Source organism: Rutilus rutilus (genome assembly GCF_951802725.1).
Source record: "Rutilus rutilus genome assembly, chromosome: 24".
NCBI classification, from domain to species: Eukaryota; Metazoa; Chordata; class Actinopteri; order Cypriniformes; family Leuciscidae; genus Rutilus; species Rutilus rutilus.
Window position 1 is genome coordinate 6,098,113 of NC_140228.1, and position 21,781 is coordinate 6,119,893.

The 21,781-nt window shown below is 37.3% G+C and overlaps 2 protein-coding genes across 3 annotated transcripts; one reads left to right on the forward strand and one right to left on the reverse strand.

Moving 5' to 3' along the window:
• Window positions 1-987: 987 nt before the first annotated feature.
• Window positions 988-8,722, reverse strand: rbbp8 (retinoblastoma binding protein 8). The gene is made up of 18 exons (XM_084399379.1): window positions 8,288-8,722; window positions 7,656-7,698; window positions 7,434-7,529; window positions 7,227-7,339; window positions 7,030-7,102; window positions 6,779-6,933; window positions 5,850-5,945; window positions 5,702-5,772; window positions 5,426-5,502; window positions 5,006-5,297; window positions 4,814-4,895; window positions 4,649-4,719; window positions 4,001-4,106; window positions 3,723-3,914; window positions 3,549-3,609; window positions 2,435-2,522; window positions 2,186-2,327; window positions 988-1,419 (listed from the first exon to the last, which is right to left on the reverse strand). The coding sequence occupies exons 1-18, from the start codon at window positions 8,421-8,423 to the stop codon at window positions 1,316-1,318; spliced, it is 1,998 nt and encodes a 665-aa protein (XP_084255505.1). The 5' UTR covers window positions 8,424-8,722; the 3' UTR covers window positions 988-1,315.
• Window positions 8,723-11,727: 3,005 nt separating this feature from the next.
• Window positions 11,728-21,656, forward strand: esco1 (establishment of sister chromatid cohesion N-acetyltransferase 1). Of its 2 annotated transcripts, XM_084399573.1 has the most exons (10): window positions 11,728-11,832; window positions 12,544-14,293; window positions 15,936-16,029; window positions 16,824-16,890; window positions 17,301-17,391; window positions 17,633-17,764; window positions 18,046-18,135; window positions 18,277-18,420; window positions 19,369-19,553; window positions 20,374-21,656. In XM_084399573.1, the coding sequence occupies exons 2-10, from the start codon at window positions 12,545-12,547 to the stop codon at window positions 20,519-20,521; spliced, it is 2,700 nt and encodes an 899-aa protein (XP_084255699.1). In that variant the 5' UTR covers window positions 11,728-11,832; window position 12,544; the 3' UTR covers window positions 20,522-21,656. The 2 variants fall into 2 exon arrangements, with proteins under 2 accessions (XP_084255699.1, XP_084255700.1); XM_084399574.1 differs by lacking the exon at window positions 20,374-21,656 and having other exon boundaries at window positions 18,277-18,437; window positions 19,369-19,483.
• The last annotated feature ends 125 nt before the right edge of the window (window positions 21,657-21,781 follow it).

Below are 21,781 nucleotides of genomic sequence, written 5' to 3' on the forward strand. Positions count from 1 at the left end.
TCCAGTGAGAAAAGTTCCCTGCGATTCAGACACAGTTTCTCCTCCAGTCTCTGATGGACACTGACAGTGAGGAATAATTGAGTCTCTTGCAAAGGGCTTCTTAACCCCGGGTTATCATCGTTCTAAACCCTAGACCAGGGATAGGCAACTCCGGTCCTGGAGGGCCACTGTCCTGCAGAGTTTAGCTCCAACCCTAATTAAACACACCTGAACAAGGCAATCAGTGTTTTCAGGATTACTAGATAGATACAGGCAGGTGAGTTTTTATCAGGGCTGAAGCTAAACTCTGCAGGACAGTGGCCCTCCAGGACCGGAGTTGCCTATCCCTGCCCTAGACCTTTGAAGCTCTTTGGATTCACACTGTCCAGAAGAGACATTTTCACTGCGCTCCATTGCTCTTTCCGGGAGTGCTGTTCTCCAAAAACCATTTGTGACCTTATTGGAGCAGATTCTGAAAGCGTGAATCGGCCATCATTCTCAGTTTTGCCGTGAGTCTCCTTCGCCTCCACTGGTTTGCTCAGAAAAGAGAGAGCAGGTCACACACACACTGCCTGAAAGTGCAGCTCCCTGCAGCTGTCGGCACAAAAGCACTGAAGAGTCACGCATGGCTTTCTTCTGAACACATTAATAGCAGAAGTCAGTGGTGTTCAACTGGTTTTGCCTCAGGAGACATTTCTTCTTTGGGCAGCAAGTGGCGACTCAACACAGTACCAGAATTTGATGCTCAATATTTAACAAAAATACCATTTAAATTAAACATTCACATGAGTTAATATTTAAACTACTTAAGCCTAAAAATATGCACTATTCAGAACGTTGTATAGGCTGAATAGAAAAATTACATAAATGTATTGCAGAAAGGTGATTTATGACCTTCTTTGTCAGTAAAATTATCATTTTCTTCATCACTATTAAAATAATTTATTTAGCTACTGTAACTATGCACAATCATATGTTTAGATGCACCGAAAACAAATGCACTTTAAAAAAGATTTATTATGATTTTATTAGTAATATTTAAAGATTTTTTTTTTTACAAAATACAGTCAAAATCAAGCATACAACATGTAAACAATTTACATAGTTCAAATAATCCTCTTGACAAAATAAGGTTTGTTTATTAATCAAAATCTTTTAATAAAATCCGAGGACATTGAATTACTCAGTGTAACACATACATATAAAATAAATTAAAATATGCAGCTGTGATTCAGGACATGAGCAGAAGATTCACTCTCAATTAGCATTTCACATTTCACATCCATTTAGTTCCAGTGGGGTTTTTAAATCCCATCTGAAGTCACAACGGGTCGACTCAGTGCTGCTTTTTTTGGGACTTGACTTTCGGTGAGAACATGGCGAGGTACGGTCGTCTCCTGCGTATCCGCACGTCCGGCTGATCGTCCTCTTTGATGTATCCTGTTGAGAGCAAAGCAATGAATGATACCTAAATGCTTCAATGACCAAAATAAACTGAAAAAATAAACATGTTTTTTTCTTTCGCAGGAAGTCTATATATTAAAGAGGCCATATTATGCCCTTTTGTTTTTAGTGTCTACTAGAATAAGTCTTTGACTTGAATGTTCAAAAAACACTTTTTCACATATTCTCCATTGTTGCAGCACCTCTCTTCCCAGTCTGCCAGTAACGCTCTGTTTAGTTCCTGTCTCTATGAAAGCCCTCCTTCTGAAAAGCACAATGTGCTCTGATTGGTCGGCTGAACCGGCTGTTGTGATTGGCCAACCGCTTCGAGCATGTTTGGGAAATGTCCCGCCCCTAAGTGTGAGTTTCAACAAACAACTAACTAACTCAACCAGTCCTCACCCCCTTTTTTGCGTATGGCTTGAGCGGGAATTATTTAAATGAGGAATGAAGAAAACTCAAGACTACAATAGAGGCGTTTCATGGAGTTCAGAAACATTTACTGACATACAGAACTCTCTTTGGAGTGACTTTGTGCTTTTTGTTTGTGCTTTACATGCTCAAACCACAACATTACACACTAAAGAAAGCTGAAAATGTAAAAAAAGCATAATTGGTGCTCTTTAAAAGTCTCAGACTCACTGTATATACTGGCAAATAATGAATTTTTTTGTTCGTTTTTTTGTTAAATAGTTCTTAATAGTGCAAGATTTCAAAGTTTCATCTGTTTCTTTCTATTTGTCAAAATGACATAATGCAGAACCTCTTTCCACACAGGTCTGTGTCGACGGGAATCCCACTTCCCAGAAGTTTTCCGGAGTGGAAGGTGGAATGTAGCGGTAGCGATGCCGTGAACAGGAAGACAGTTTTTTCAGCCTCTCTTCCTCTGGAAGGTGTGCATAATACTGAAACAACAGAATGGTCTTAATTACAACATATTTAATTATCGATGCTATTATTATTTAGCAAAAGGAGATATATAGTTGGTCATATACTGTATAAACTGACTCACAACTTCACACTCTTTACAATAATGTCCTTTTAGTTTTCTCCTTTCGTCTTTCTTACGCACAACTTCCACACGAGCAAAAGACTTATTCCTGGAATAGAAAGCAAAACATGAACAATGTCTTGTACAAATATAATTCATGAAAGATTTTAATTTGCTAATAATTTTATTATTCTAACCATCTTTTTGTTGACATTAAATCACTGTATTTTAGGACCATATGCATTTAAAGTTCTGTAATCTGAAGTATTTGCATTAAATGAAATACTTTAATACTTTTTCAAACCAGAAATATTATAATTAACTAAAACCATTAAAAAATGTGTTACTTGATATAAAATAAACATTAACTGAAATAATTATATATATATAATATAATTCTGATTATTCTTTTCACTCCTCTATCAGAAATCTTACGAGGAGCACTGGTCGAGGCAAATTTATGGTGAAATTATTGTCTTTCCACTTCCGTATTATGGCCCCAAAAGTGCTCACTGGACCATTCAGAAGCTTAGAATGGCGCCTATAACCAATGCCATCATTATGTTTTGCAACAATTAGGTTGCGAAGGTCTTGAGACAGCTCTTTGCTTTTACCCATCATGAGATGTGTCTTGTGTGACACCTTGGCAATGAAACCTTTTTGTAGGCCATCATTTGGGACTGAACCAGCTGTTATTAATTTCCACTGACAGGGGGCTGGATTGCTTTTTAATTACTGTAAGTTTTCATGGCTTTCCATGCCTTTTTGCGCCTCCCTTTCTTCATGTGTTCAATACTTTTTCCCTGTGTCATTTCACATTATTACACATAACTTAATTTCTGAACTTATTTTTGTTTGTTTCTTTGTATGTATGGCTTACTTGGGTTGTTACCAACATCTGGTGAAAAATTCATGTCAATAGCACCTTTGGAAATATATTTACTGAGAAAAATGATGACGTGTTCAATACTTATTTCCCCCGCTGTATATATATATATAAAAAGCTTGAATATCTCAATGATACTAAAATACCACTATTTCAAACTATGTTTATCTGTTATCTATTTTCACAATATCAATCTTTCCAAAGCAGCTCAACAAGAACCTTTATTACCAATAAAAGCACATTTCTCACCTGCTAGATGCATCGCCGTCAGACGTCACTCGGTTCAGGTCTGCAGGCCGGCGGAATTCCTCTGAACAATCGCAATATGTTTGGTAAAAAGGTTTAAAAGATGAAGGACAAATAAAACAAAGCTACTGCAAAACTGTCTGCTATTTGGAAATGACTGGAAAATCGAAACATTACCTGCTGCCACTTGTTCTTCCTCCTCCTCTTCTTCATCATCATCATCATCATCATCTTCCCCTCTCTCCTCCTCCTCGAACGTACTGTCTTGTTTTGGAAAAGAGCTCTCGTCCTGTGGACAAGACTCATATTCTCCGAACCCTGTCTTATCGAAGATGTCAGCAAGGCTGTCGTTTGCCCTCTGCCCAATCCCTGTTGGTCAATCACACGTAGAAGTCGTTTACCTCAGAAATCAATCCGAAGCTACAAATCAAATCAGCCGTTTGTTCATATGATACCAGTGGCTTGGGATTGTCCCGTCCTCTTCTGGCCTCTCAGGAGCAGACTGTGACTCACAAATGTGCAGTCGGTGTCCATTGTTTCCAAGTCTGTTCTGAATCTGGCCTAGTGCAATTTGGGGAAAAAATTCACAAATGCAAACATATTATATAAACAGTAACTGCAAAAGTTTGAAAGATTTTTGAAAGAAGTCTCTTGGGCTCACCAAGGCTGCATTTATATGATCAAAAATACAGTAAAAATTGAAAATATTTAAAATAACTTTTCTACTTGAATATATTTTAAAATGTAATTTATTCCTGTGATCAAAGCTGAATTTTCAGCATCATTACTCCAGTCTTCAGTGTCACATGATCCTTCACAAATCATTCTAATATGATGATGTGATACTCAAGAAACTTTAATTATTATCAATGTTGAAAACAGTTGTTCTGCTTCATATTACATATTTTTTCAGAATTGTTTGATGAATAGTAACAGTATTTATTTGAGATATAAATCTTGTAACATCACATAAATGTCTTTACTGTTGCAGTTGATCAATTGAATGCATCCTTGCTGAATAAACATATTAGGTTAAGTAGTGTATGTATATGTTGGTTGAAAATAAAAATGTTCAGAATTAATTTTCAGCGTGTTATCAGTACCTCTGGTTGAAGAGAACTCTCTGTATCATACTGAGCCAGATCCGCTCCTGGATCCACACTCCAGCTCTGATCTGTCATCAAACATTAGCAAAATGATTCACCCTAAACTACTCAAGATTATCAGTGAACTATAATGGCAAACTGTTCATAATGTTTCTGTATTACCGTATGGAAAATGCGTGTTTGGGTTCTGAACAGAACTTTTGCGAGGTGTGTGCTGGTCCAAACATTTCCTTCTCTTGGAATCCTGCACAATTAAAATAGTTACATAAAATTCAAAAACGTATACTTTTATGTGAAACTGTTTTGAAATGTGTAAATCCGGTGGTAAAGTGGCTCTGTCTGACTGTGTCTAACCGTTGTCTCCTGATTCTTGCTCTCTTTATGACCATTAGCTGGAGTGGACGCAAATATCATCCCCTTGATTTCGGTCTCATCAGGATCATCCAGGCTGGAATCAGAAATCTTCTCTTCTCTTTTCCTGCCATCTGTATGTTTTCTCTTTCCTTTAACTGGCACACATGTGCTGTTATTTGAAGGTGTGTGTGGAAAGTCGTCTGCGGGCGGCGGCGGCGGCTGCTGTTCTCGAGAAACCAACGGACGGCAATGCAAAATGGACGGAGAATCGTCATTCTGGACTGCAGCGATGCTGGAACATATATATCGAAAACAAGCAACTATTATGAAGTGTTTCAGTTCCAGACAATATTTCTGTCTCACTGGTCATTAGTGAGAGTTCAAATGGTAGTTTGTTTGGATTTAAGAGTGTGTCGTTACATGTTTGTGCCGTCATTTGACTCAGGTTGTCGGCCTCGTTCAGTGTGAAGATCATCATCCTCATCATTCTCATCAAACTGAAGAGAAACATTGGATATGTGAACACACACAGCTGAACACTGCCAGTGCGGATATATAGAGGTTTTCTGTACATAACTAAGTATTTTCTAGGTCATCTTCAAAATGCACAACTGAAACTAAACCTAAAAAGGCATATCGGGATACAATGAATGACTAAGTCGTATAAGTCAAACTTTAATTTAGATAAGGCAGAACCTGTTCTGGGTAGACTTCTATACGGCAGGTCTCGGGAATCACAGTCCTGAAATGTTTCTTGTTATTAGGCTCTAAAATAAAATAAAAACACATTAAATTTATGCTTACAAAGAATATCATTTAAAACGTGAAGATCAGCTCATAATACCTGCCGTACAAGTCAAATCCATTTCACATGTCTCAGCGACCAGCACACCATTGCCATTACAGCCGAGGGGCACAGATGGATCTCCTCGTCTGGGTTCTGTAAAAGAAAAAGAAAAAAGACATATATATTATATAATATATATATTCAACATTGATAATAATCATAAATGTTTCTTGAGCATCAAATCATCATATTAGAATGATTTCTGAAGGAAAATTAAATTGTAATAATATTTCACAATATTACTGTTTTTTGTTGTTGTATTTTAATCAAATAAATGCAGCCTTCAGAAGATACTTCTTTTAAAAACATTAAAAATCTGTTGTTTTTTATCGGTAGTTTATATTTAATTATTTTTTAAATTAGCAGTTAAGTAGCTAAATTAATATATATAAACTATATATATATATATATTAAATACGCATATATATATATATATATATATATATATATATAGACATGTTAATATATAGATATTTATATACTACATTTAAAAACAAATATATATATGTATGTATATTTGTTATTAAAATAGCTATTAATTCACTAAAAATTTATATATAGCTATTTAAATATATATTGAAGAATTCATAACTACAAAAATTAAAATTATAGATGCATATATTTACTTACTTATATACTATATTTAAACATATATATATATATATATATATATATATATATATACACACACACACACACACACACACACACACACACACACATGTCTGTGTAAAACAAATCTCATTGTTTCTTTTTACTCTCAAAACTTTTTGTCTTTCAAAAAGCAATTGTGGGAGTTAAGGTCAAAGGTGATCACCCAACACATCCTGAATTGTTAAACATGGCTTTTTAAATATCTAATTAGTGGATGTCATGCGTAATGTCAGTGTCATTTAAAGCCTTTTTCCTCATTTTAAATGTCTAACCGGGGTGTGAGAGTGATAATGGTGTCTCGGCGTAGCGGACGTGGTTCTGTTCTTTCCGTCGTTTCATCTTGCTGGCGACAGGCAAAGACAGCGGACGACGAGGAGAGTCTGGGATCATCCCCTCCTCTGCCTCAGAAAACACATTCTGTGGAGAACTAAACACACACACACACACACATAAAGACATCAGATGCTCTTGTGATGCACTTTATCAGTATTCATGTCATGTTTCATTCGACTCTGAGACTCACCCAGACTTTCTAAGTCGCTCTAGCTCAAGACTCAGTCTCCTGTTTTCATCTTTCAGAGTCTTCCTCTCTGCCTCTAAACTCACCAATACACACATTATAGCAGATTTTTGGGTTGATGATACTAATCGACTGATACATATAATAGATATAGATATATATTGAGTCACAATATGATGATGCATAATCAAAATCCTCACCTAGCTCAGATATGACAGACAGATTTTTCTGATTAGTATCAATAAACTCGGTGTTTGTTTTTGTAATCTGCTTCTCAGTCACAGCACAACGATCACATGGTCCAGAACACACCCTAAACCCAGAGACAAAGAAAACGGCCACTTAAACTTTCAGAACAAATTAAATAAACATCATAAATATGTTGCTAAAGAGGTAAAAATGAGCACCTGTCCTCTAACTGTCTGATCTTCTCCTGCAGGATCTTCTGTTGCTCTCGTAACTGCTGGTTCTTGCTGTGAAATTCACTCAGTCTCTGAGCATCCCTGAGAGGGAAGCCGCATTATTACAGTTAGAGATCATATTTGACATTTATTACAGAATTTTTAGTCTCTAAAAGTCCTTCACAATTTGAATGGTCAAGTATTCATTAAATCAAACTGATTACTTACAGACAGCGCTCTTTTTTCAGTTTGGTTATTTTTGCCAGTAATTCTGAAAATGAGAAAGGTTATCAGTGCAAAAGCATCTCATATTGTTAAACTTTTAATAAAATAATGATTAAATAAACTGAGTTCAATTCATAGGGCCTTCAATGTACATTATGAACTAGTATTTACAGTCATTTTTCGAATCGAATGCATTAATAGAGTAGAATTTGAATTTTGGAAGATCCTGAACATTTTTAGTTTTTAAATGGAAGCCCATTTCAACCACATACTGTAAGGAAAAAAAAAAAGTCATGCTTTGGTAAATCTTATTTATGACATAAAGGTAAAAAAAATGTATGAGATAATTCAAAATTATGACAAAAAGTCAAAATTATGACTAATTGGAATTATGATGTAACGTCGAAATTATGACATATTAAGTCACAATGACATACATAGATAATAAGAAATCATAATTATGAGGTAAAATTGAGAAATTATGACTTTCTGTGTCAATTATGACTATTTATTTCAGAATTATGACGTAATTAAGTAATAATTATGATTCCCCAAAGTATAATTTCCCCCCCTATGTGCAGGAAATATTCTATTTTAAATCATACAGTCAGAGAAAGGTTAGTCCTGTGTGTTACCTTGCAGCGCAGAGTCATGGAGCTCCTTCACGGAATGCAGCAGATCCTGGAGTTTCTCTCTGGATTCTGCAGGAGTGCTGGAAGCAGGACTGTGTCCACTGAGATCTGAAGTACTCATCTTCAAACAGTCCATCATCTATCTATCCACCAGACTCCTTCAGTCGGAGCAGTTTCACCCACATACAACTCAAGTATTGAGACAAAAACATAAAGTTGGAACTCGCTTTATCTCGCTCACATTTCAAACAGAGGAGAGACTAATATATTCCTTTCGGTTGTTTCCAGAACGACAGCGTGCGCTACATGTATTTGCCTATAAAAACAGAACAAGGAACGTTTTAATATATTAAAAATAGAATTGCGCATCGCAGAGCTCGTGAAATGTCTCTTCCATCATGTAAATATTCGGATTCGAGTTCCGCGCCTTCGCGGTGTATTCTGGGAGTTCAGCAGCGGCTCATCAGAAGGGCTTTACTACCATCTAGTGGCCACTCTGACAACTGCATCAAGAGTATCTATCTATCTATCTATCTATCTATCTATCTATCTATCTATCTATCTATCTATCTATCTATCTATCTATCTATCTATCTATCTATCTATCTATCTATCTATCTATCTATCTATCTGTCTGTCTGTCTGTCTATCTATCTATTTATCTATCCATCTATCTGTCTGTCTGTCTGTCTGTCTGTCTATCTATATATCTATCTATCTATCTATCTATCTATCTATCTATCTATCTATCTATCTAGCTATCTATCTATCTGTCTATCTGTTTGTCTGTCTGTCTATCTATATGTCTGTCTGTCTGTCTGTCTGTCTGTCTGTCTGTCTGTCTATCTATCTATCTATCTGTCTGTCTGTCTGTCTGTCTGTCTGTCTGTCTGTCTGTCTGTCTATCTATCTATCTGTCTGTCTGTCTATCTATCTATCTGTCTGTCTGTCTATCTATCTGTCTGTCTATCTGTCTGTCTGTCTGTCTGTCTGTCTGTCTATCTATATGTCTGTCTGTCTATCTATCTATCTATCTATCTATCTATCTATCTATCTATCTATCTATATGTCTGTCTGTCTATCTATCTATCTATCTATCTATATGTCTGTCTGTCTGTCTGTCTATCTATCTATCTATCTATCTATCTATCTATCTATCTATCTATCTATATGTCTGTCTGTCTATCTATCTATCTATCTATCTATCTATCTATCTATCTATGTCTGTCTGTCTGTCTATCTATCTATCTGTCTGTCTGTCTATCTATCTATATGTCTGTCTGTCTGTCTATCTATCTATCTATCTATCTATCTATCTGTCTGTCTGTCTGTCTGTCTGTCTGTCTGTCTGTCTGTCTATCTATCTGTCTGTCTGTCTGTCTATCTATCTATCTGTCTGTCTGTCTGTCTGTCTGTCTATCTATCTATCTATCTGTCTGTCTGTCTGTCTGTCTATCTATCTATCTATCTGTCTGTCTGTCTGTCTGTCTGTCTGTCTGTCTGTCTGTCTGTCTATCTATCTATCTGTCTGTCTGTCTGTCTGTCTGTCTGTCTGTCTGTCTGTCTGTCTATCTATCTATCTGTCTGTCTGTCTATCTATCTATCTATCTATCTATCTGTCTGTCTGTCTGTCTGTCTGTCTGTCTGTCTGTCTATCTATCTGTCTGTCTGTCTGTCTGTCTGTCTATCTATCTATCTATCTGTCTGTCTGTCTGTCTGTCTGTCTGTCTGTCTATCTATCTATCTATCTATCTGTCTGTCTGTCTGTCTGTCTATCTATCTATCAGCAGCAGAAGCAATAGCCTATATACTGTTATGATAATCATATGATACATATAAATAAACAAACAAAAGACAAATACACTGGACAGACACAGTACCAGTCAAAAGTTGGGAAACATTATTATTTTTAATGTTTTTGAAAGATGTCTTTTCTGCTCATCAAGACTGCATTTACAGTTTTTCTCAGTCGCTTTGGTGCATTTCTCACATCATTATTTACATTTGCACAACAGTTTTTAGTCATGTGTGCACATCATAGTAGCAGTTTCTCATTCCTTCCAACAAATTGCAAATGCTTTTGGACATGCATCAACTGCTTTCATACAACTCTCTGCTGTTTCATAACATTATCATTTGCTTTTGTCATGTCAGTCAAAATTAACTATACTTGTGAATGCTGAATAGTCATTCCATATAAAACTAATAGTCCTCATTTCATTGCTTGAGTCATTACATACAAAAATGTTGAACTAGTTGTCAAAATGTTACACATTTTTTTAAATCTTTTTTTTTTCTGAAAATGTCTCCTAAATTGAACAATTTCTCTCAGGTGAATCTCAGCTTTCACTGATACTTTTACCCAAATGGCCCTGCTAGCAGCCATGGATGCAGCATGTGATGACATCACAGCAGAGTCCTGCAGAGGGTGGATTCGCCACTCCAGGAGATGCTTTCCTCGCTGCATTGCAAGAGATGATATTCGCTGTGATGTAGATGAAATTATGTGGCCAGACAGAGAGGAACGTCTGGATGTGCATGAATGATTACAGTACTATGTATGTTGTATGTTCAGTTCCAATATGTACTGCAGTATTGTGTACAGTTGTGCACAGCTCTACCCAAAGGGAGTTTATGTTTGTTGTAAATAAGGGTGTATTTTTTCTTTTGCACAATGCTGTGAACAAATTAGAATTGCAAAGAGCATATGCAGTAAAAATGTGAAACATACATATTCAGTGTCTTGTACTCAGTTACCTCACTAAATACAGTAATGTGTAACTTTACTGTATTTTTCAAATGGCTGTGCAAATAGTATGTAGTGCTGTCTTGAGCATTTTCAGGTAGTGTCACCAAGATCTGACTTTTATCATTGGAAAACATTTACAGAGTAAACTGTCATAATGAAAACATGACAAAGCCATTTGACTATCTTGTTCATAAACAATGGTGTCAGGACTTTTCATCTTGATGACTCTGACACTTTGATTGACATGAATACTTGCTTTTGAGGAATGAGCTATCCATTTTGAGCAAGTGACACGCTTTTGCAGGTTATCAACTAGGTTTTGCAGTTTGTATTAATTGTTTTGAGAACTGCATTAACTGTGGTGCAAATGTAAATAGTGATGTGAGAAATGCACCAAAGCGACTGAGAAAAACTGTATTTGATCAAAAATACAGAAAAATGGTTCTATTTTGAAATATTTGAAATATTATTACAATTTTAAATAATGGTTTTATGAAGTAATATTAAATTAAATTAAAGTATATTAAAATAGAAAACCATTGTTTTAAACGGTAGTCTAATAATATTTCGTTTTTTTCTGTCATTTTTTATTGAAAAAAAAAATGCAGGTTTCATGAGCATAAAAGAGACTCCTTCAAAAACATTAAAAATAGTAATTGTTCTACTCCAGTTCTGTAAGTGTCGTTCAATCCCACGCAAACGCAGCAGATCCGCCGAAGAAGACTCAGCACCGGAAGTGAGGCTAAACTTTGCTCCACACAGCGGAAAACAGCTGTTGTTTAGTAACAGGGAAAGATAGGTAAGTTCTGTACTCTACTTTATTACTGCGGTTTCTTTTTCTACTCATCATAATAGTTATATTTAAGTCTTACGTACTTGTTTTTAATATATAATCGACAGTAGTGAATGTCGTTGGCTTTATAAGGAGGCAGCTAACGGATTAGCCAGCTCTGCTAACTTTCTTCTCTACGTCAGACTGATGAGACACTTGAATCTCTATTTAACTCCAAAAATGTGATTCATTTATTTAAATCATTTATGCACTCTTCAGATCATAATATCATGTTGTTATACGCTAGGAAAGGGAATAAATGACACATATTCAGTTCATATTTGGCATCTTTGGAGAAACAGACTCTGAGTTGTTGACATGTCGATGTGCTTAAATTAAGATTTTATGATTAATTTCGCGTAACTTTGATACATTGTGGATAGAGATTATAGTTGTATTGTTGATGCTGAATGTAGGAGGTTTTATTGTGAGTTTAATATCAGTGAATTGTCAGCTCGTCTCCGCTGTCACTTGTGAAATCCTTTCTGTTGGATGACAGCTGATCGTCTACTGTTATTATTAGTACTATATTAATAGTATTTTGATGAGTTTAGTTGATTTTTTTTTTTTATGCCTGGTTTTTGTGTCCTTCTGCATTAGTTTTTTAATATTGAGATGTCATTGCAGGAATTATTTGTTTTGTAGTTGCATATAACTTGCTGTGTTGTTTCTCCTTAGGATGCCTGGGCAGAAAAGAAACATGTCTTCTTCTGAACCTGATGTAAAGAAGACAAAGATGGATCAGAGTCTCGTGGAGTCAGATAAAGCTCAGATGCCCAAGAAGTCTTTGAGAGGAAGACCCAAAAAAAATAAAGGTTTGGAAGTTCAGTCGAACCATCAGACACAATCGAGGGAAGAAAACGGAAAACTTGTTCGGCGGTCCTCTCGCTTGAAAACGCCACAAAAGAAAGGAGCGAGAGGAAGACGACGGAAAGATGGGGTGAAGCCGAAAGCCTCTGGAGATAAACCCTCTCAGAATATGTCTGTCCTGAAGAAAGGAGACAAGAAATATGTTCCAAGAGTAAAGAAAGAAAAGCCCTCCATCTCTGAAACGATCAAAACAGTAGCAGCCTTGTTCCCTGTGCAAATAGAGCACAATTATGGGCGATTGCTTGACTTGCAAAATGAGGAGATCACGCTACCCAAACCTGACAAAATCCATGTGGCCAATATAATTGATCTGGAATCGATTCACGACCCGCGAGCAAGCAAAGTAGAAGAGCATAAAGAGCTGCCAAAAGACTCTATTGAGAAAATCACAGTCAGTGTGGATGCAAAAGTTGATGTGATGAGCAAACCCCCCCCACCTCTAGAGGCTCTTTTCAAAGTCATCCAAGAAACCAGCATCACGAAACACTCGTACGCCGGTAAAGACATTTCTGACATGGATGAGTTAGAGGTGGTGAACACGTGTTCCCTGCAGGACAATGTACAAAGTACCGACATGGCGAAAGTGTTTCTCCCAGATTCAGAAGCATTTCTGGATGATGACATTGAGATTGAACATTGCGTTGTAGAGATCGAAACCTATGAGGATTTGGATGACAGCAGTCAGCAGTCGTCTCAAAGCTCTGAGGAAGAAACGGCGAAAAAGCAAACAAGCGAAGCCGTGAGGTGTAACATCACCTCTTCGCCCTCTTTGCCCCAGGAAAGTGCGACGGACTCGTCGCAAGGGGTTCAGAAAAAGCAAGCAATGAACCCTCAGGCTCGGACGAAGGCACGCCTCGCAGCTTTGGCCGAGGAAAGGGCGGCTGCTGCCAAGAAACCCCCGCCGCGACAGCTTAACCTCTTGGCTCTCTGTGAGGAAATCGCAGATGATATCGCCTCCGATGCTCCGGGAGCTTCAGATGAGAAAGATATTGAGGAGCAAAAGGAGGAGAGTGAATCTATGGAGGTAAGCGAAACTGAGGAAATGGCTTCTGACAACACCGTTCCCGCCGAAACCCCCAACGAGGAGTCCGCTGATCCCACCCCCGAGGATAGCACGCCCAAGAAACGTTTCTTCCTCAGCCAGGTGTGTCTTCCGCTTAAGACGCAGGAGAAGAAGAAGCTATCCCGATATCAGAGGCTCAGGCAGGTGGAGCTTCAGCGGGATAAGTTGACCTGGACCCGTGTTAAGAAGCTGAAGTCGGATCAAGCGAGTCAGGCTGCTTCTCCCATAAAGGACGACGCTCCATCGATCTCGCCCAGCCCGGCCACCACCCCTGCACAGGTTCCTGTGCCAGAAAGCGTGCCCAAAGTGGGCTCGATTGAACCCAGACGAGCACTTCCAGCTCAGGCGCCACCCATGCCTAATGGAATCACCAGCCCGAAACCCAATCCAGTGATGGAGTACAAACCCTACACTCCCAGACGCAAGTATTCACCAGATGACTTTGAACTCGACGGTCTTGAAGATGAGACGACCAAACCAGCTGCCAAAAATGAGGTAAAAAACTCTCGCGCACACAGAAATTCATACTTTAGCAAGGATTTATTAATTCAGTGGTTCCCAAACTTTTTCCCCTTGTAGAGAAATATATTTTCAAGTCCCCTAACTTACATGCACCCACATAAAGACATGAGCTTGCTTGCAAAATCCTATAGGATTTATTTGAAACATTGCAATTAATACAGTACTACAACTTCAACGGGTTTCTCTTTGTGTTCATGATGTGGCGTCTTAACTTGTTCAGCTTCGTACTGTCAGAAGTTAATATTTTGAGGCACGCTGTGGTCTCTCTTCCTCACCCACCGTTGTACTGGTGAATCCGAGAGTGAGATACGCCTCATTGTATTTTCTTGTCTTGAGGCTGTCTAAACTGGACGTAACAAAGCGAACGCAAGAAATCTATTTGTCCTATGTGTCAGAGGTTGAGTGAGCGCTTGCGGTACATCAGAAATAGAACGGCGCATCAGTTTATTGTCGAAAATTAGGCATGTCGTCCAATCCACATCCAGTATAAACAGCATCACTGGTTATAATGGGTTCTATTTGTTTTTGTCTCGTCATGCGGTTCGCGTCTGGTGTAAACCCATTGTTTTGGTAGTTTAAAGTAGATTCATCGTCTGCTTTGTTTACCTGGCACTGGCAGTCCTTTCACGAATGTGTCCATGCTTAGCAGAACCGTGCGTCTTCCTTATATTTTTACATGGCTCCCTGCAATACTCGACTCTGATTCTTCAATCGTGCCATCTAGCGGTCTGTTACTCCCTTAACAGACTGCTTAAGTGGGTACTGTGAGTCATATTGAGGTAATAAAATGTAAAATTTGTATTTTGTGTTTAAATATTTACTTGTGTGGCAAGTAGTGGCATAATAAGCGGGATCATTTTGTAGTAGGGTCTTGTATCACCCTGGACAGGTTTCTTTTGCATAACAATCTGCAGTTCCACTTTATTTCGATAGTCCACTTTAGACATTCTACTAACTTTGGTTAACTAACATAAGTAACTTTGCAACTACATGCCGACTAGCTCTCATTAGAGTATTAGTAGAGTGTGGTAGACTGTCAGAAGACTGTAAGGTTAGGGTTAGGTGTTAGGAGAAGTAGTTGCCAAGTTACTTATAGTCAGTAGAATGTCTGTTCGGGGACCAACAAAATAAAGTGTTAGCAGATATTAAGCAGACAGTCTGCTAATAATCTAATGACAGTTAATTGACATGTAGTTGCAAAGTTACTTATAATAAGTAGAATGTCTAAAGTGGACTATCGAAATAAAGTGTTACCTAATCTGCTGACTGTACACTATCCTTTAGCCTTGACATGCCCCCCTTTTATAACTCTGGGCCCCCCTAGGGGTCGTACCCCTCCAGTTTGGGAACCACTGCATTCATTTTATCCAAAGTAAAGGCATTTATAATGTTATAAAATATTTCTATTTCAAATAAATGCTGTTCTTTTGAACTTTCTGTTCATTATAGTATCCTGAATAAAAAATGCATCACAGTTTCCACAAAAATGTATAATAATAAAAAATGTTTCTTGAGCAGCAGATCAGCATATTAGAATGATTTCTGAAGGATCATGTGACTGAAGACTGGAGTAATGAAAATGTCTTCATGCTAACAATCTAAATAAACAATACAGTTCTCACAGGTCAAACCAGAGCAGTCCTCTTCATCAGCTCCAGTGCAGCCCAAACCACCAGTGGAGAAGAAGCCATGTGCGCCCACTACTGCAGGTAGACCGTGTATTGATTTGTTTGATTTTGAGCTCACTGAAAGCCTGACTTCTGTCCATCTTGGACACGCAATGCTAGTTTCATGATAGGTGTTTGTGGAGCTTATCATACCCAGATAATGTATCAAGTTTGCTAAACTAATTCTCTTTGACAGGATGTTTGATAATACAGAATAGAGCTGTAATCGGGCCTTAAAAGTTCGGCCCGAAAAGGCCCGAGCCCGACAGAGTTTGGCCCGAGCCCGACAGAGTTTGGCCCGAGCCCGACAAGTACATTTTGATTGACAGCTTTTTAAAAGCCCGAACCCGTTTACAGCCCGACTGTCCAAAAGGCCGTCTATCAGCAGTGATAAGAGTGTCGGAGAATAGCGCGGACACTCGCTTCACACCGCGAGCCGGCACACGCACCACTCGGCGGAAAAGGGAGAGAAAGAAAAAAAAAGAGACTGCGCCACACGCACACAGGACCTTTGTCTTTCGTAAAAAAAAAGGAGTAATTTATACATTTTTTAACATCATTTATTCATGACTAACGGAGGCTAGAGGCCACTTGGAAGTTGGAACAAAGAAATAAAATAAGTCCTCCAGAGACCAGCCTCCATTTCACCTCCTCAAGATCCATTTTCACGCTAATCTAAACACATCACCTGACCGCTCATTTACCACGCAACCCGAAGCGCGAGCCCGAGCCCGTGTAAAATATTAGAAATTAAGACCGAACCCGACCAAACCCGTCGGGTTCGGGCAAAGATCTTCAGGTCTAATACAGAATGTGCATTTTTTTATGGTCCACAGATAGTAAACCGAAACCCTCTCACCAACAAGAACCTGTGCAAGACACGCAATCAGAAAACAGCAACAGGTAATTCATTGTTGAAAGATTTGAAAACTTGCTTTCAGGTCTGTAAAAAAGGCAGAATATCTGTCTTCTGTTCTGTGAAAATGCTTTTTCCTTTCTTAGTTGAATATGCAACTACAAGTAAGCTTTGGTTTTATTTCCCTGAAAAATGTAAACTCTATGTATCTGCGTATCAGAGCATTGCTGTGTTTATTGTGAGCAACATTGACACAACCAATGCCATGAGTTTGAAGTATCTTTTTGTTCAACAAATCAGAAAGTCATTATTTTTGCAATTCCATTTGGTGATGTTAGTTGAGCAGAAATTACACCGCTTATTATGTGTATAATCCGTGTCATCATTGCAGCAATGTCTATTCATAATTTTAGAAAACAAACTCAAAGCATGTCTTTACTTTTTGGTGTCATTTCAGGGCACATTCTGGTGTTGAACCTGAAGCAGAACAGAAGAAAGAAGTCCGAGACAGTCCCAAACCTGCAAATACAGCAACACAGTCCAGCAATGTAAGTCAGTTATATCCTATTTGGTTATTAATTAATCCTAGTTTCATTATATTTCTTTCTTTTTTCATTCTTTAACGTATGAATTGTGTGTTAAATATACAATTGCTATTTTACAACTTTGAAATTGTTTTGAAATAAACAATTAAACCGAGAGAAGAATACATCACGCCCATCGTTATATTATGCATGGGAGCACTGGTGCTCATTAGCATTTTGTGAAGAGTGTGTTTGTGCTTTGCAGGATGCTGGTCAGAAGGCTTTTGGTGCGGTGACGTGTAATGTGTGTGGGATGCTGTACTCCCCTTCGAGCCCAGAGGACGAATCCCAACACCTCCTCTTCCACAACCAGTTCATCAGTGCTGTCAAATACGTGGTGAGACACATATTTGTTATTACGTAATTCATAGTTATTGACATATAGATGCTGTTTCAGTCAGATTCATCAAAGTCTTGAGTGACTTATTGCTTTAATAATCTTATAAGATCCAATGTTTAAAATAAGACCATAATATAAGACCATATATAACGAAATAAACAATTTTTTCCTATGTAACAGTTAATTAGCATATAACGAAAGCTATATGTAAGAGTAATACAGTCTGAAAATAACTACAAACCCATGTCTCAAAATCATTACTGTAATATGTGGTCCAGGGCTGGAAGAAAGAGAGAATCCTGGGAGAGTATCCTGATGGCAAGATTATTCTTGTTCTCCCTGAGGATCCTAAGTACGCATTGAAAAAGGTACTTGTTTCTTCCTCATATATTTCCATTCACTAGCCCTCAAACTTTCTGCTGTAGCCATACTGGATGTTTAGAAGATTTCTAATGGTTCCCCCGATACATATTATGTCTGTTTATGATATTTGTCTTGTTTGATTTAAGGTTGAAGAGATCAGAGAAATGGTGGACAATGACTTGGGCTTCCAGCAAGTGGAGACCCAGGTCCCGTCACAGACCAAAACCTTCCTCTTCATTTCAAATGATAAGAAAGTCGCAGGCTGCCTTATTGCAGAGCACATCCAAGAGGTCAGCTGAACATACAGGTGTTTAATAGCATGTTTATAGGTGTATATCTGCATCTGTGTTTTTACTATGGGTTAAAAAAAACGAATTATACAAAATCCCAAAATTCTTTGTTTATAATGGTTTAACTTTAACATTATTCCTTTATAATAGGCAATACTCAAAAAACATAATTAGTTCTAGCTAACTAGTTTAAATGAAATATCATTAAACATTCTCATTCTCAAGATATAGAAATCGCTATGTATAAATCAGTCCATATTTGAATACATTGAACTGCATGTTTTTTGCATTATATATCATCACATTATAGAATTAATCTGTTACCTCATAATTTAAAGTTCTACATATTCACCACCTCTTGCATTAAATCTTGTTTGAAGAAACATATATTTTTAGAAACGAATAATGACTCTAAGTTTACTTAAAGGTATAGCGGAGGATCTTTCCGAATTTTAGATAAGACCCGCCCTCTCCACTTTTTGAATAAGTTTGATTGATTCACCAGAATGATTGACAATTAGGAGGACCAATAGTATAGGTGATCCACCCGGAAGTAAAAAATCCTCTGCTATACCTTTAATTTTATTTTTTACAATATTTAAATCAGAGTTTCTCCGGCTTCCCCACTCAATTAACGCAGAAAATGTGAAAAACATGTATATTCCATGTGGGCCTATTAATAACTAATTGAAGTCTTTGTAAGTGCTGCTTCTTTGTGTAATGTTCATCTTAGTCTTCATCTTCGTCATTGTGCTGCCCTGTATACATAATTCTCCTTTACTGTACTTTTACTCTTATCACTGTTGTTTTGTTTGTTATCATTGCCATTATTGTCGCTTGTTCATTGTAAAGCGCCCTTGAGCCCTGGAAAGGCACTATATAAATAAAACGTATTATTATTCTAGTCTATTCTACATCTGATGGGTTTGTTTTGGCTGCTGTGTGCAGGGATACAGGGTTATAGAGGAGTCCATTCCGGAAGGTTCAGAAGGAGAGAAGGTCATGTACGAGCGTCAGAGAGCCTGGTGCTGCTCCACCGTACCTGAGCCGGCACTCTGTGGCATCAGTCGCATTTGGGTGTTCAGCATGATGAGACGGAGAGGCATCGCCTCACGGATGATCGAGTGCCTCAGGTAAAGCGTTGGATGGGTGCATATGAATGATTGTAACCAATGTTGTGGCACATAAATGTGGGTAGTTACACTTTTAAAATGTACAAAAACACATTTCAAACCACTTATTTTATCTGTATTCATTAATTTTACTGTCCAAAAGCTGTAAACAATTTTTAATGTTTTATGAATAAATAGAAAGCAGCGCCTTCTATAAATGTGTATTATAATGCGCTATGAATCCATTGTTGTGCATTTAGAATACTTTTAAAATACCTTACATTACACAATATTCAAAAGTAATATTTTTTAAATTGAGTATTTTATTCAACAAGGATGCATTAAAGTGATCAAAGGCATCAGTAAAGTGTTACAAAAGATTTATAGATTTTTTTTAAATGTTCTTTCAATCTTCTATACATCTGTAAAATCCTTAAAAAAAGAGACGAAGAGAGAAAACTGCACAACTGTTTTCATCAAATCATCATATTACAATGATTTCTGAAGGATCATGTGACACTGAAGACTGGAGTAAAGATGCTGAAAATTCAGCTTTGCATCACAGGAATGAATTGCATTTTAAAATGTATTCAAATGGAAACCAGTTATTTCAAATTGTCATAATATTTCACAATATTAGTCTTTTTATCAAATAAATGCAGCCTTTTTGAGCATATGAGACTTTTTTTCAAAAATCTTACTGACCCAAAACCTTTGAATGGTAGTGTACTTTCTACAGATTTCAAGTTGTGTCAAAGTGTTTTCTGGGATATTAAAGGAAACAAAATAATGCATTCTTACAGCGCAGACCCAAGTGTTCATTCATCTTCTTTTTCTCCAGGAATAATTTCATCTATGGGTCTCATCTAAGTAAAGATGAAATCGCCTTCTCCGATCCCACGCCTGACGGCAAACTCTTCGCAACACATTACTGTGGAACCACTCAGTTTTTGGTCTACAACTTTGTAAGCGGCAATCGCTCAACCTGACAGGATGTGGACAAAGAAACAGAGCTCAAGAAGAGGACTGGACTTAGAAGACTTTATTTCACGATACCAAACAGTGCAAAAATGAGGGAACACTATGATGAGAGACAGAAACAGACTTTTGTTGAGAGAGTCTTGGTTTATATTGGCAAAAATGGGCCTAGTCTCCTCACAGGAGGTGTAGGGTGTAATGTTAGACACTGATATCTAACCCTCACGGCCAGGTGACGTATTTTAATAAGTCTGCACAGTAGCTTATACCTGATGAATTGTTTAATGAAAGACGTCTAAACCGTTCTCTCAGGTTTAGGTTGCAGCCTATCTTAGGACTCACCGTTTAGTGAAGCCATGTAGTCCAGTGCACAATTGCAAAATCAGTTTAAGTACTTCTTCCTAGAACAGTAAGGAAGACGCGTGAACTTTTCTACTGTAAGCAATGCCTCGGTCATGAGGCGACGATTTTTGAATCTCAGGTTGAAAAACATCATGAATTTGTCATCGAAATCTCCCTTCAACCCTTTCATCATGTCAGCTATTTTTAAAGAGAGCATATTTTCCTGATACAATGTGTTCCATGTGCATTTTAAAGAGGTTTACATGCATGGCATTGACATCGATAGATGGCAGATGATTTCATAGAAGTCGCTGGTTTTGCACAACACTGTGCAGAATGAATTTGATTCATTTGTTTCTAAAACACAAGTGTAATAATTCAAAATGTTTGCCCGGTCATAGTATTCCATCTCATTTTAATATTTTTAGAATTATTTTATGTATGTATATGTATTTTGATTGAATTATATTAATTTACCCCTGGAAATGACTACAAATGGATTTCTTTAAATATCATAATTTTGCTTTATACATTTATACATTTTAGAAGTCTCATAAAATTATCAGGACACATGTGTTGATCTCATATATAAAGTATTAATTTATAAATTGGGATTTAACTCAATTCTTTACAAACAGTGAAGAAAAACAGCTTACATTAGTTATTCATACAAGTTACTTTAACCTTATAGTAAGAAACAAATAAAAAGTCAACTGCAAAAGAGATCCAATGTTAAAATGGGCTGAATTTCTATTCCAATAAATGAATTTTATTTATTTATTTTTATTTGAAAAGTGGAATTACATATATGTTGTTTTTATCTTTAACATAATGCATGAAGCCTCAACTGTGCTGAAGAACCAGGTTCAAAACTTTTTGTCAAGGTTTTATTTATTTTTTCGCTAGTTTTGAACAAACGGCCAATTGAC

Coding starts and splice junctions, on each gene's coding strand:
- esco1 (XM_084399573.1), top strand. CDS start 12,545: ATGCCTGGGCAGAAAAGAAACATGTCTTCTTCTGAACCTGATGTAAAG. Junction 17,392..17,632: donor CAGCAACACAGTCCAGCAAT/GTAAGTCAGTTA, acceptor TGTGCTTTGCAG/GATGCTGGTCAGAAGGCTTT. Junction 18,421..19,368: donor TTGCAGAGCACATCCAAGAG/GTCAGCTGAACA, acceptor TGCTGTGTGCAG/GGATACAGGGTTATAGAGGA.
- rbbp8 (XM_084399379.1), bottom strand. CDS start 8,423: ATGATGGACTGTTTGAAGATGAGTACTTCAGATCTCAGTGGACACAGT. Junction 7,530..7,655: donor CTGAAAAAAGAGCGCTGTCT/GTAAGTAATCAG, acceptor CTTCCCTCTCAG/GGATGCTCAGAGACTGAGTG. Junction 6,934..7,029: donor GAGCGACTTAGAAAGTCTGG/GTGAGTCTCAGA, acceptor GTGTGTGTTTAG/TTCTCCACAGAATGTGTTTT.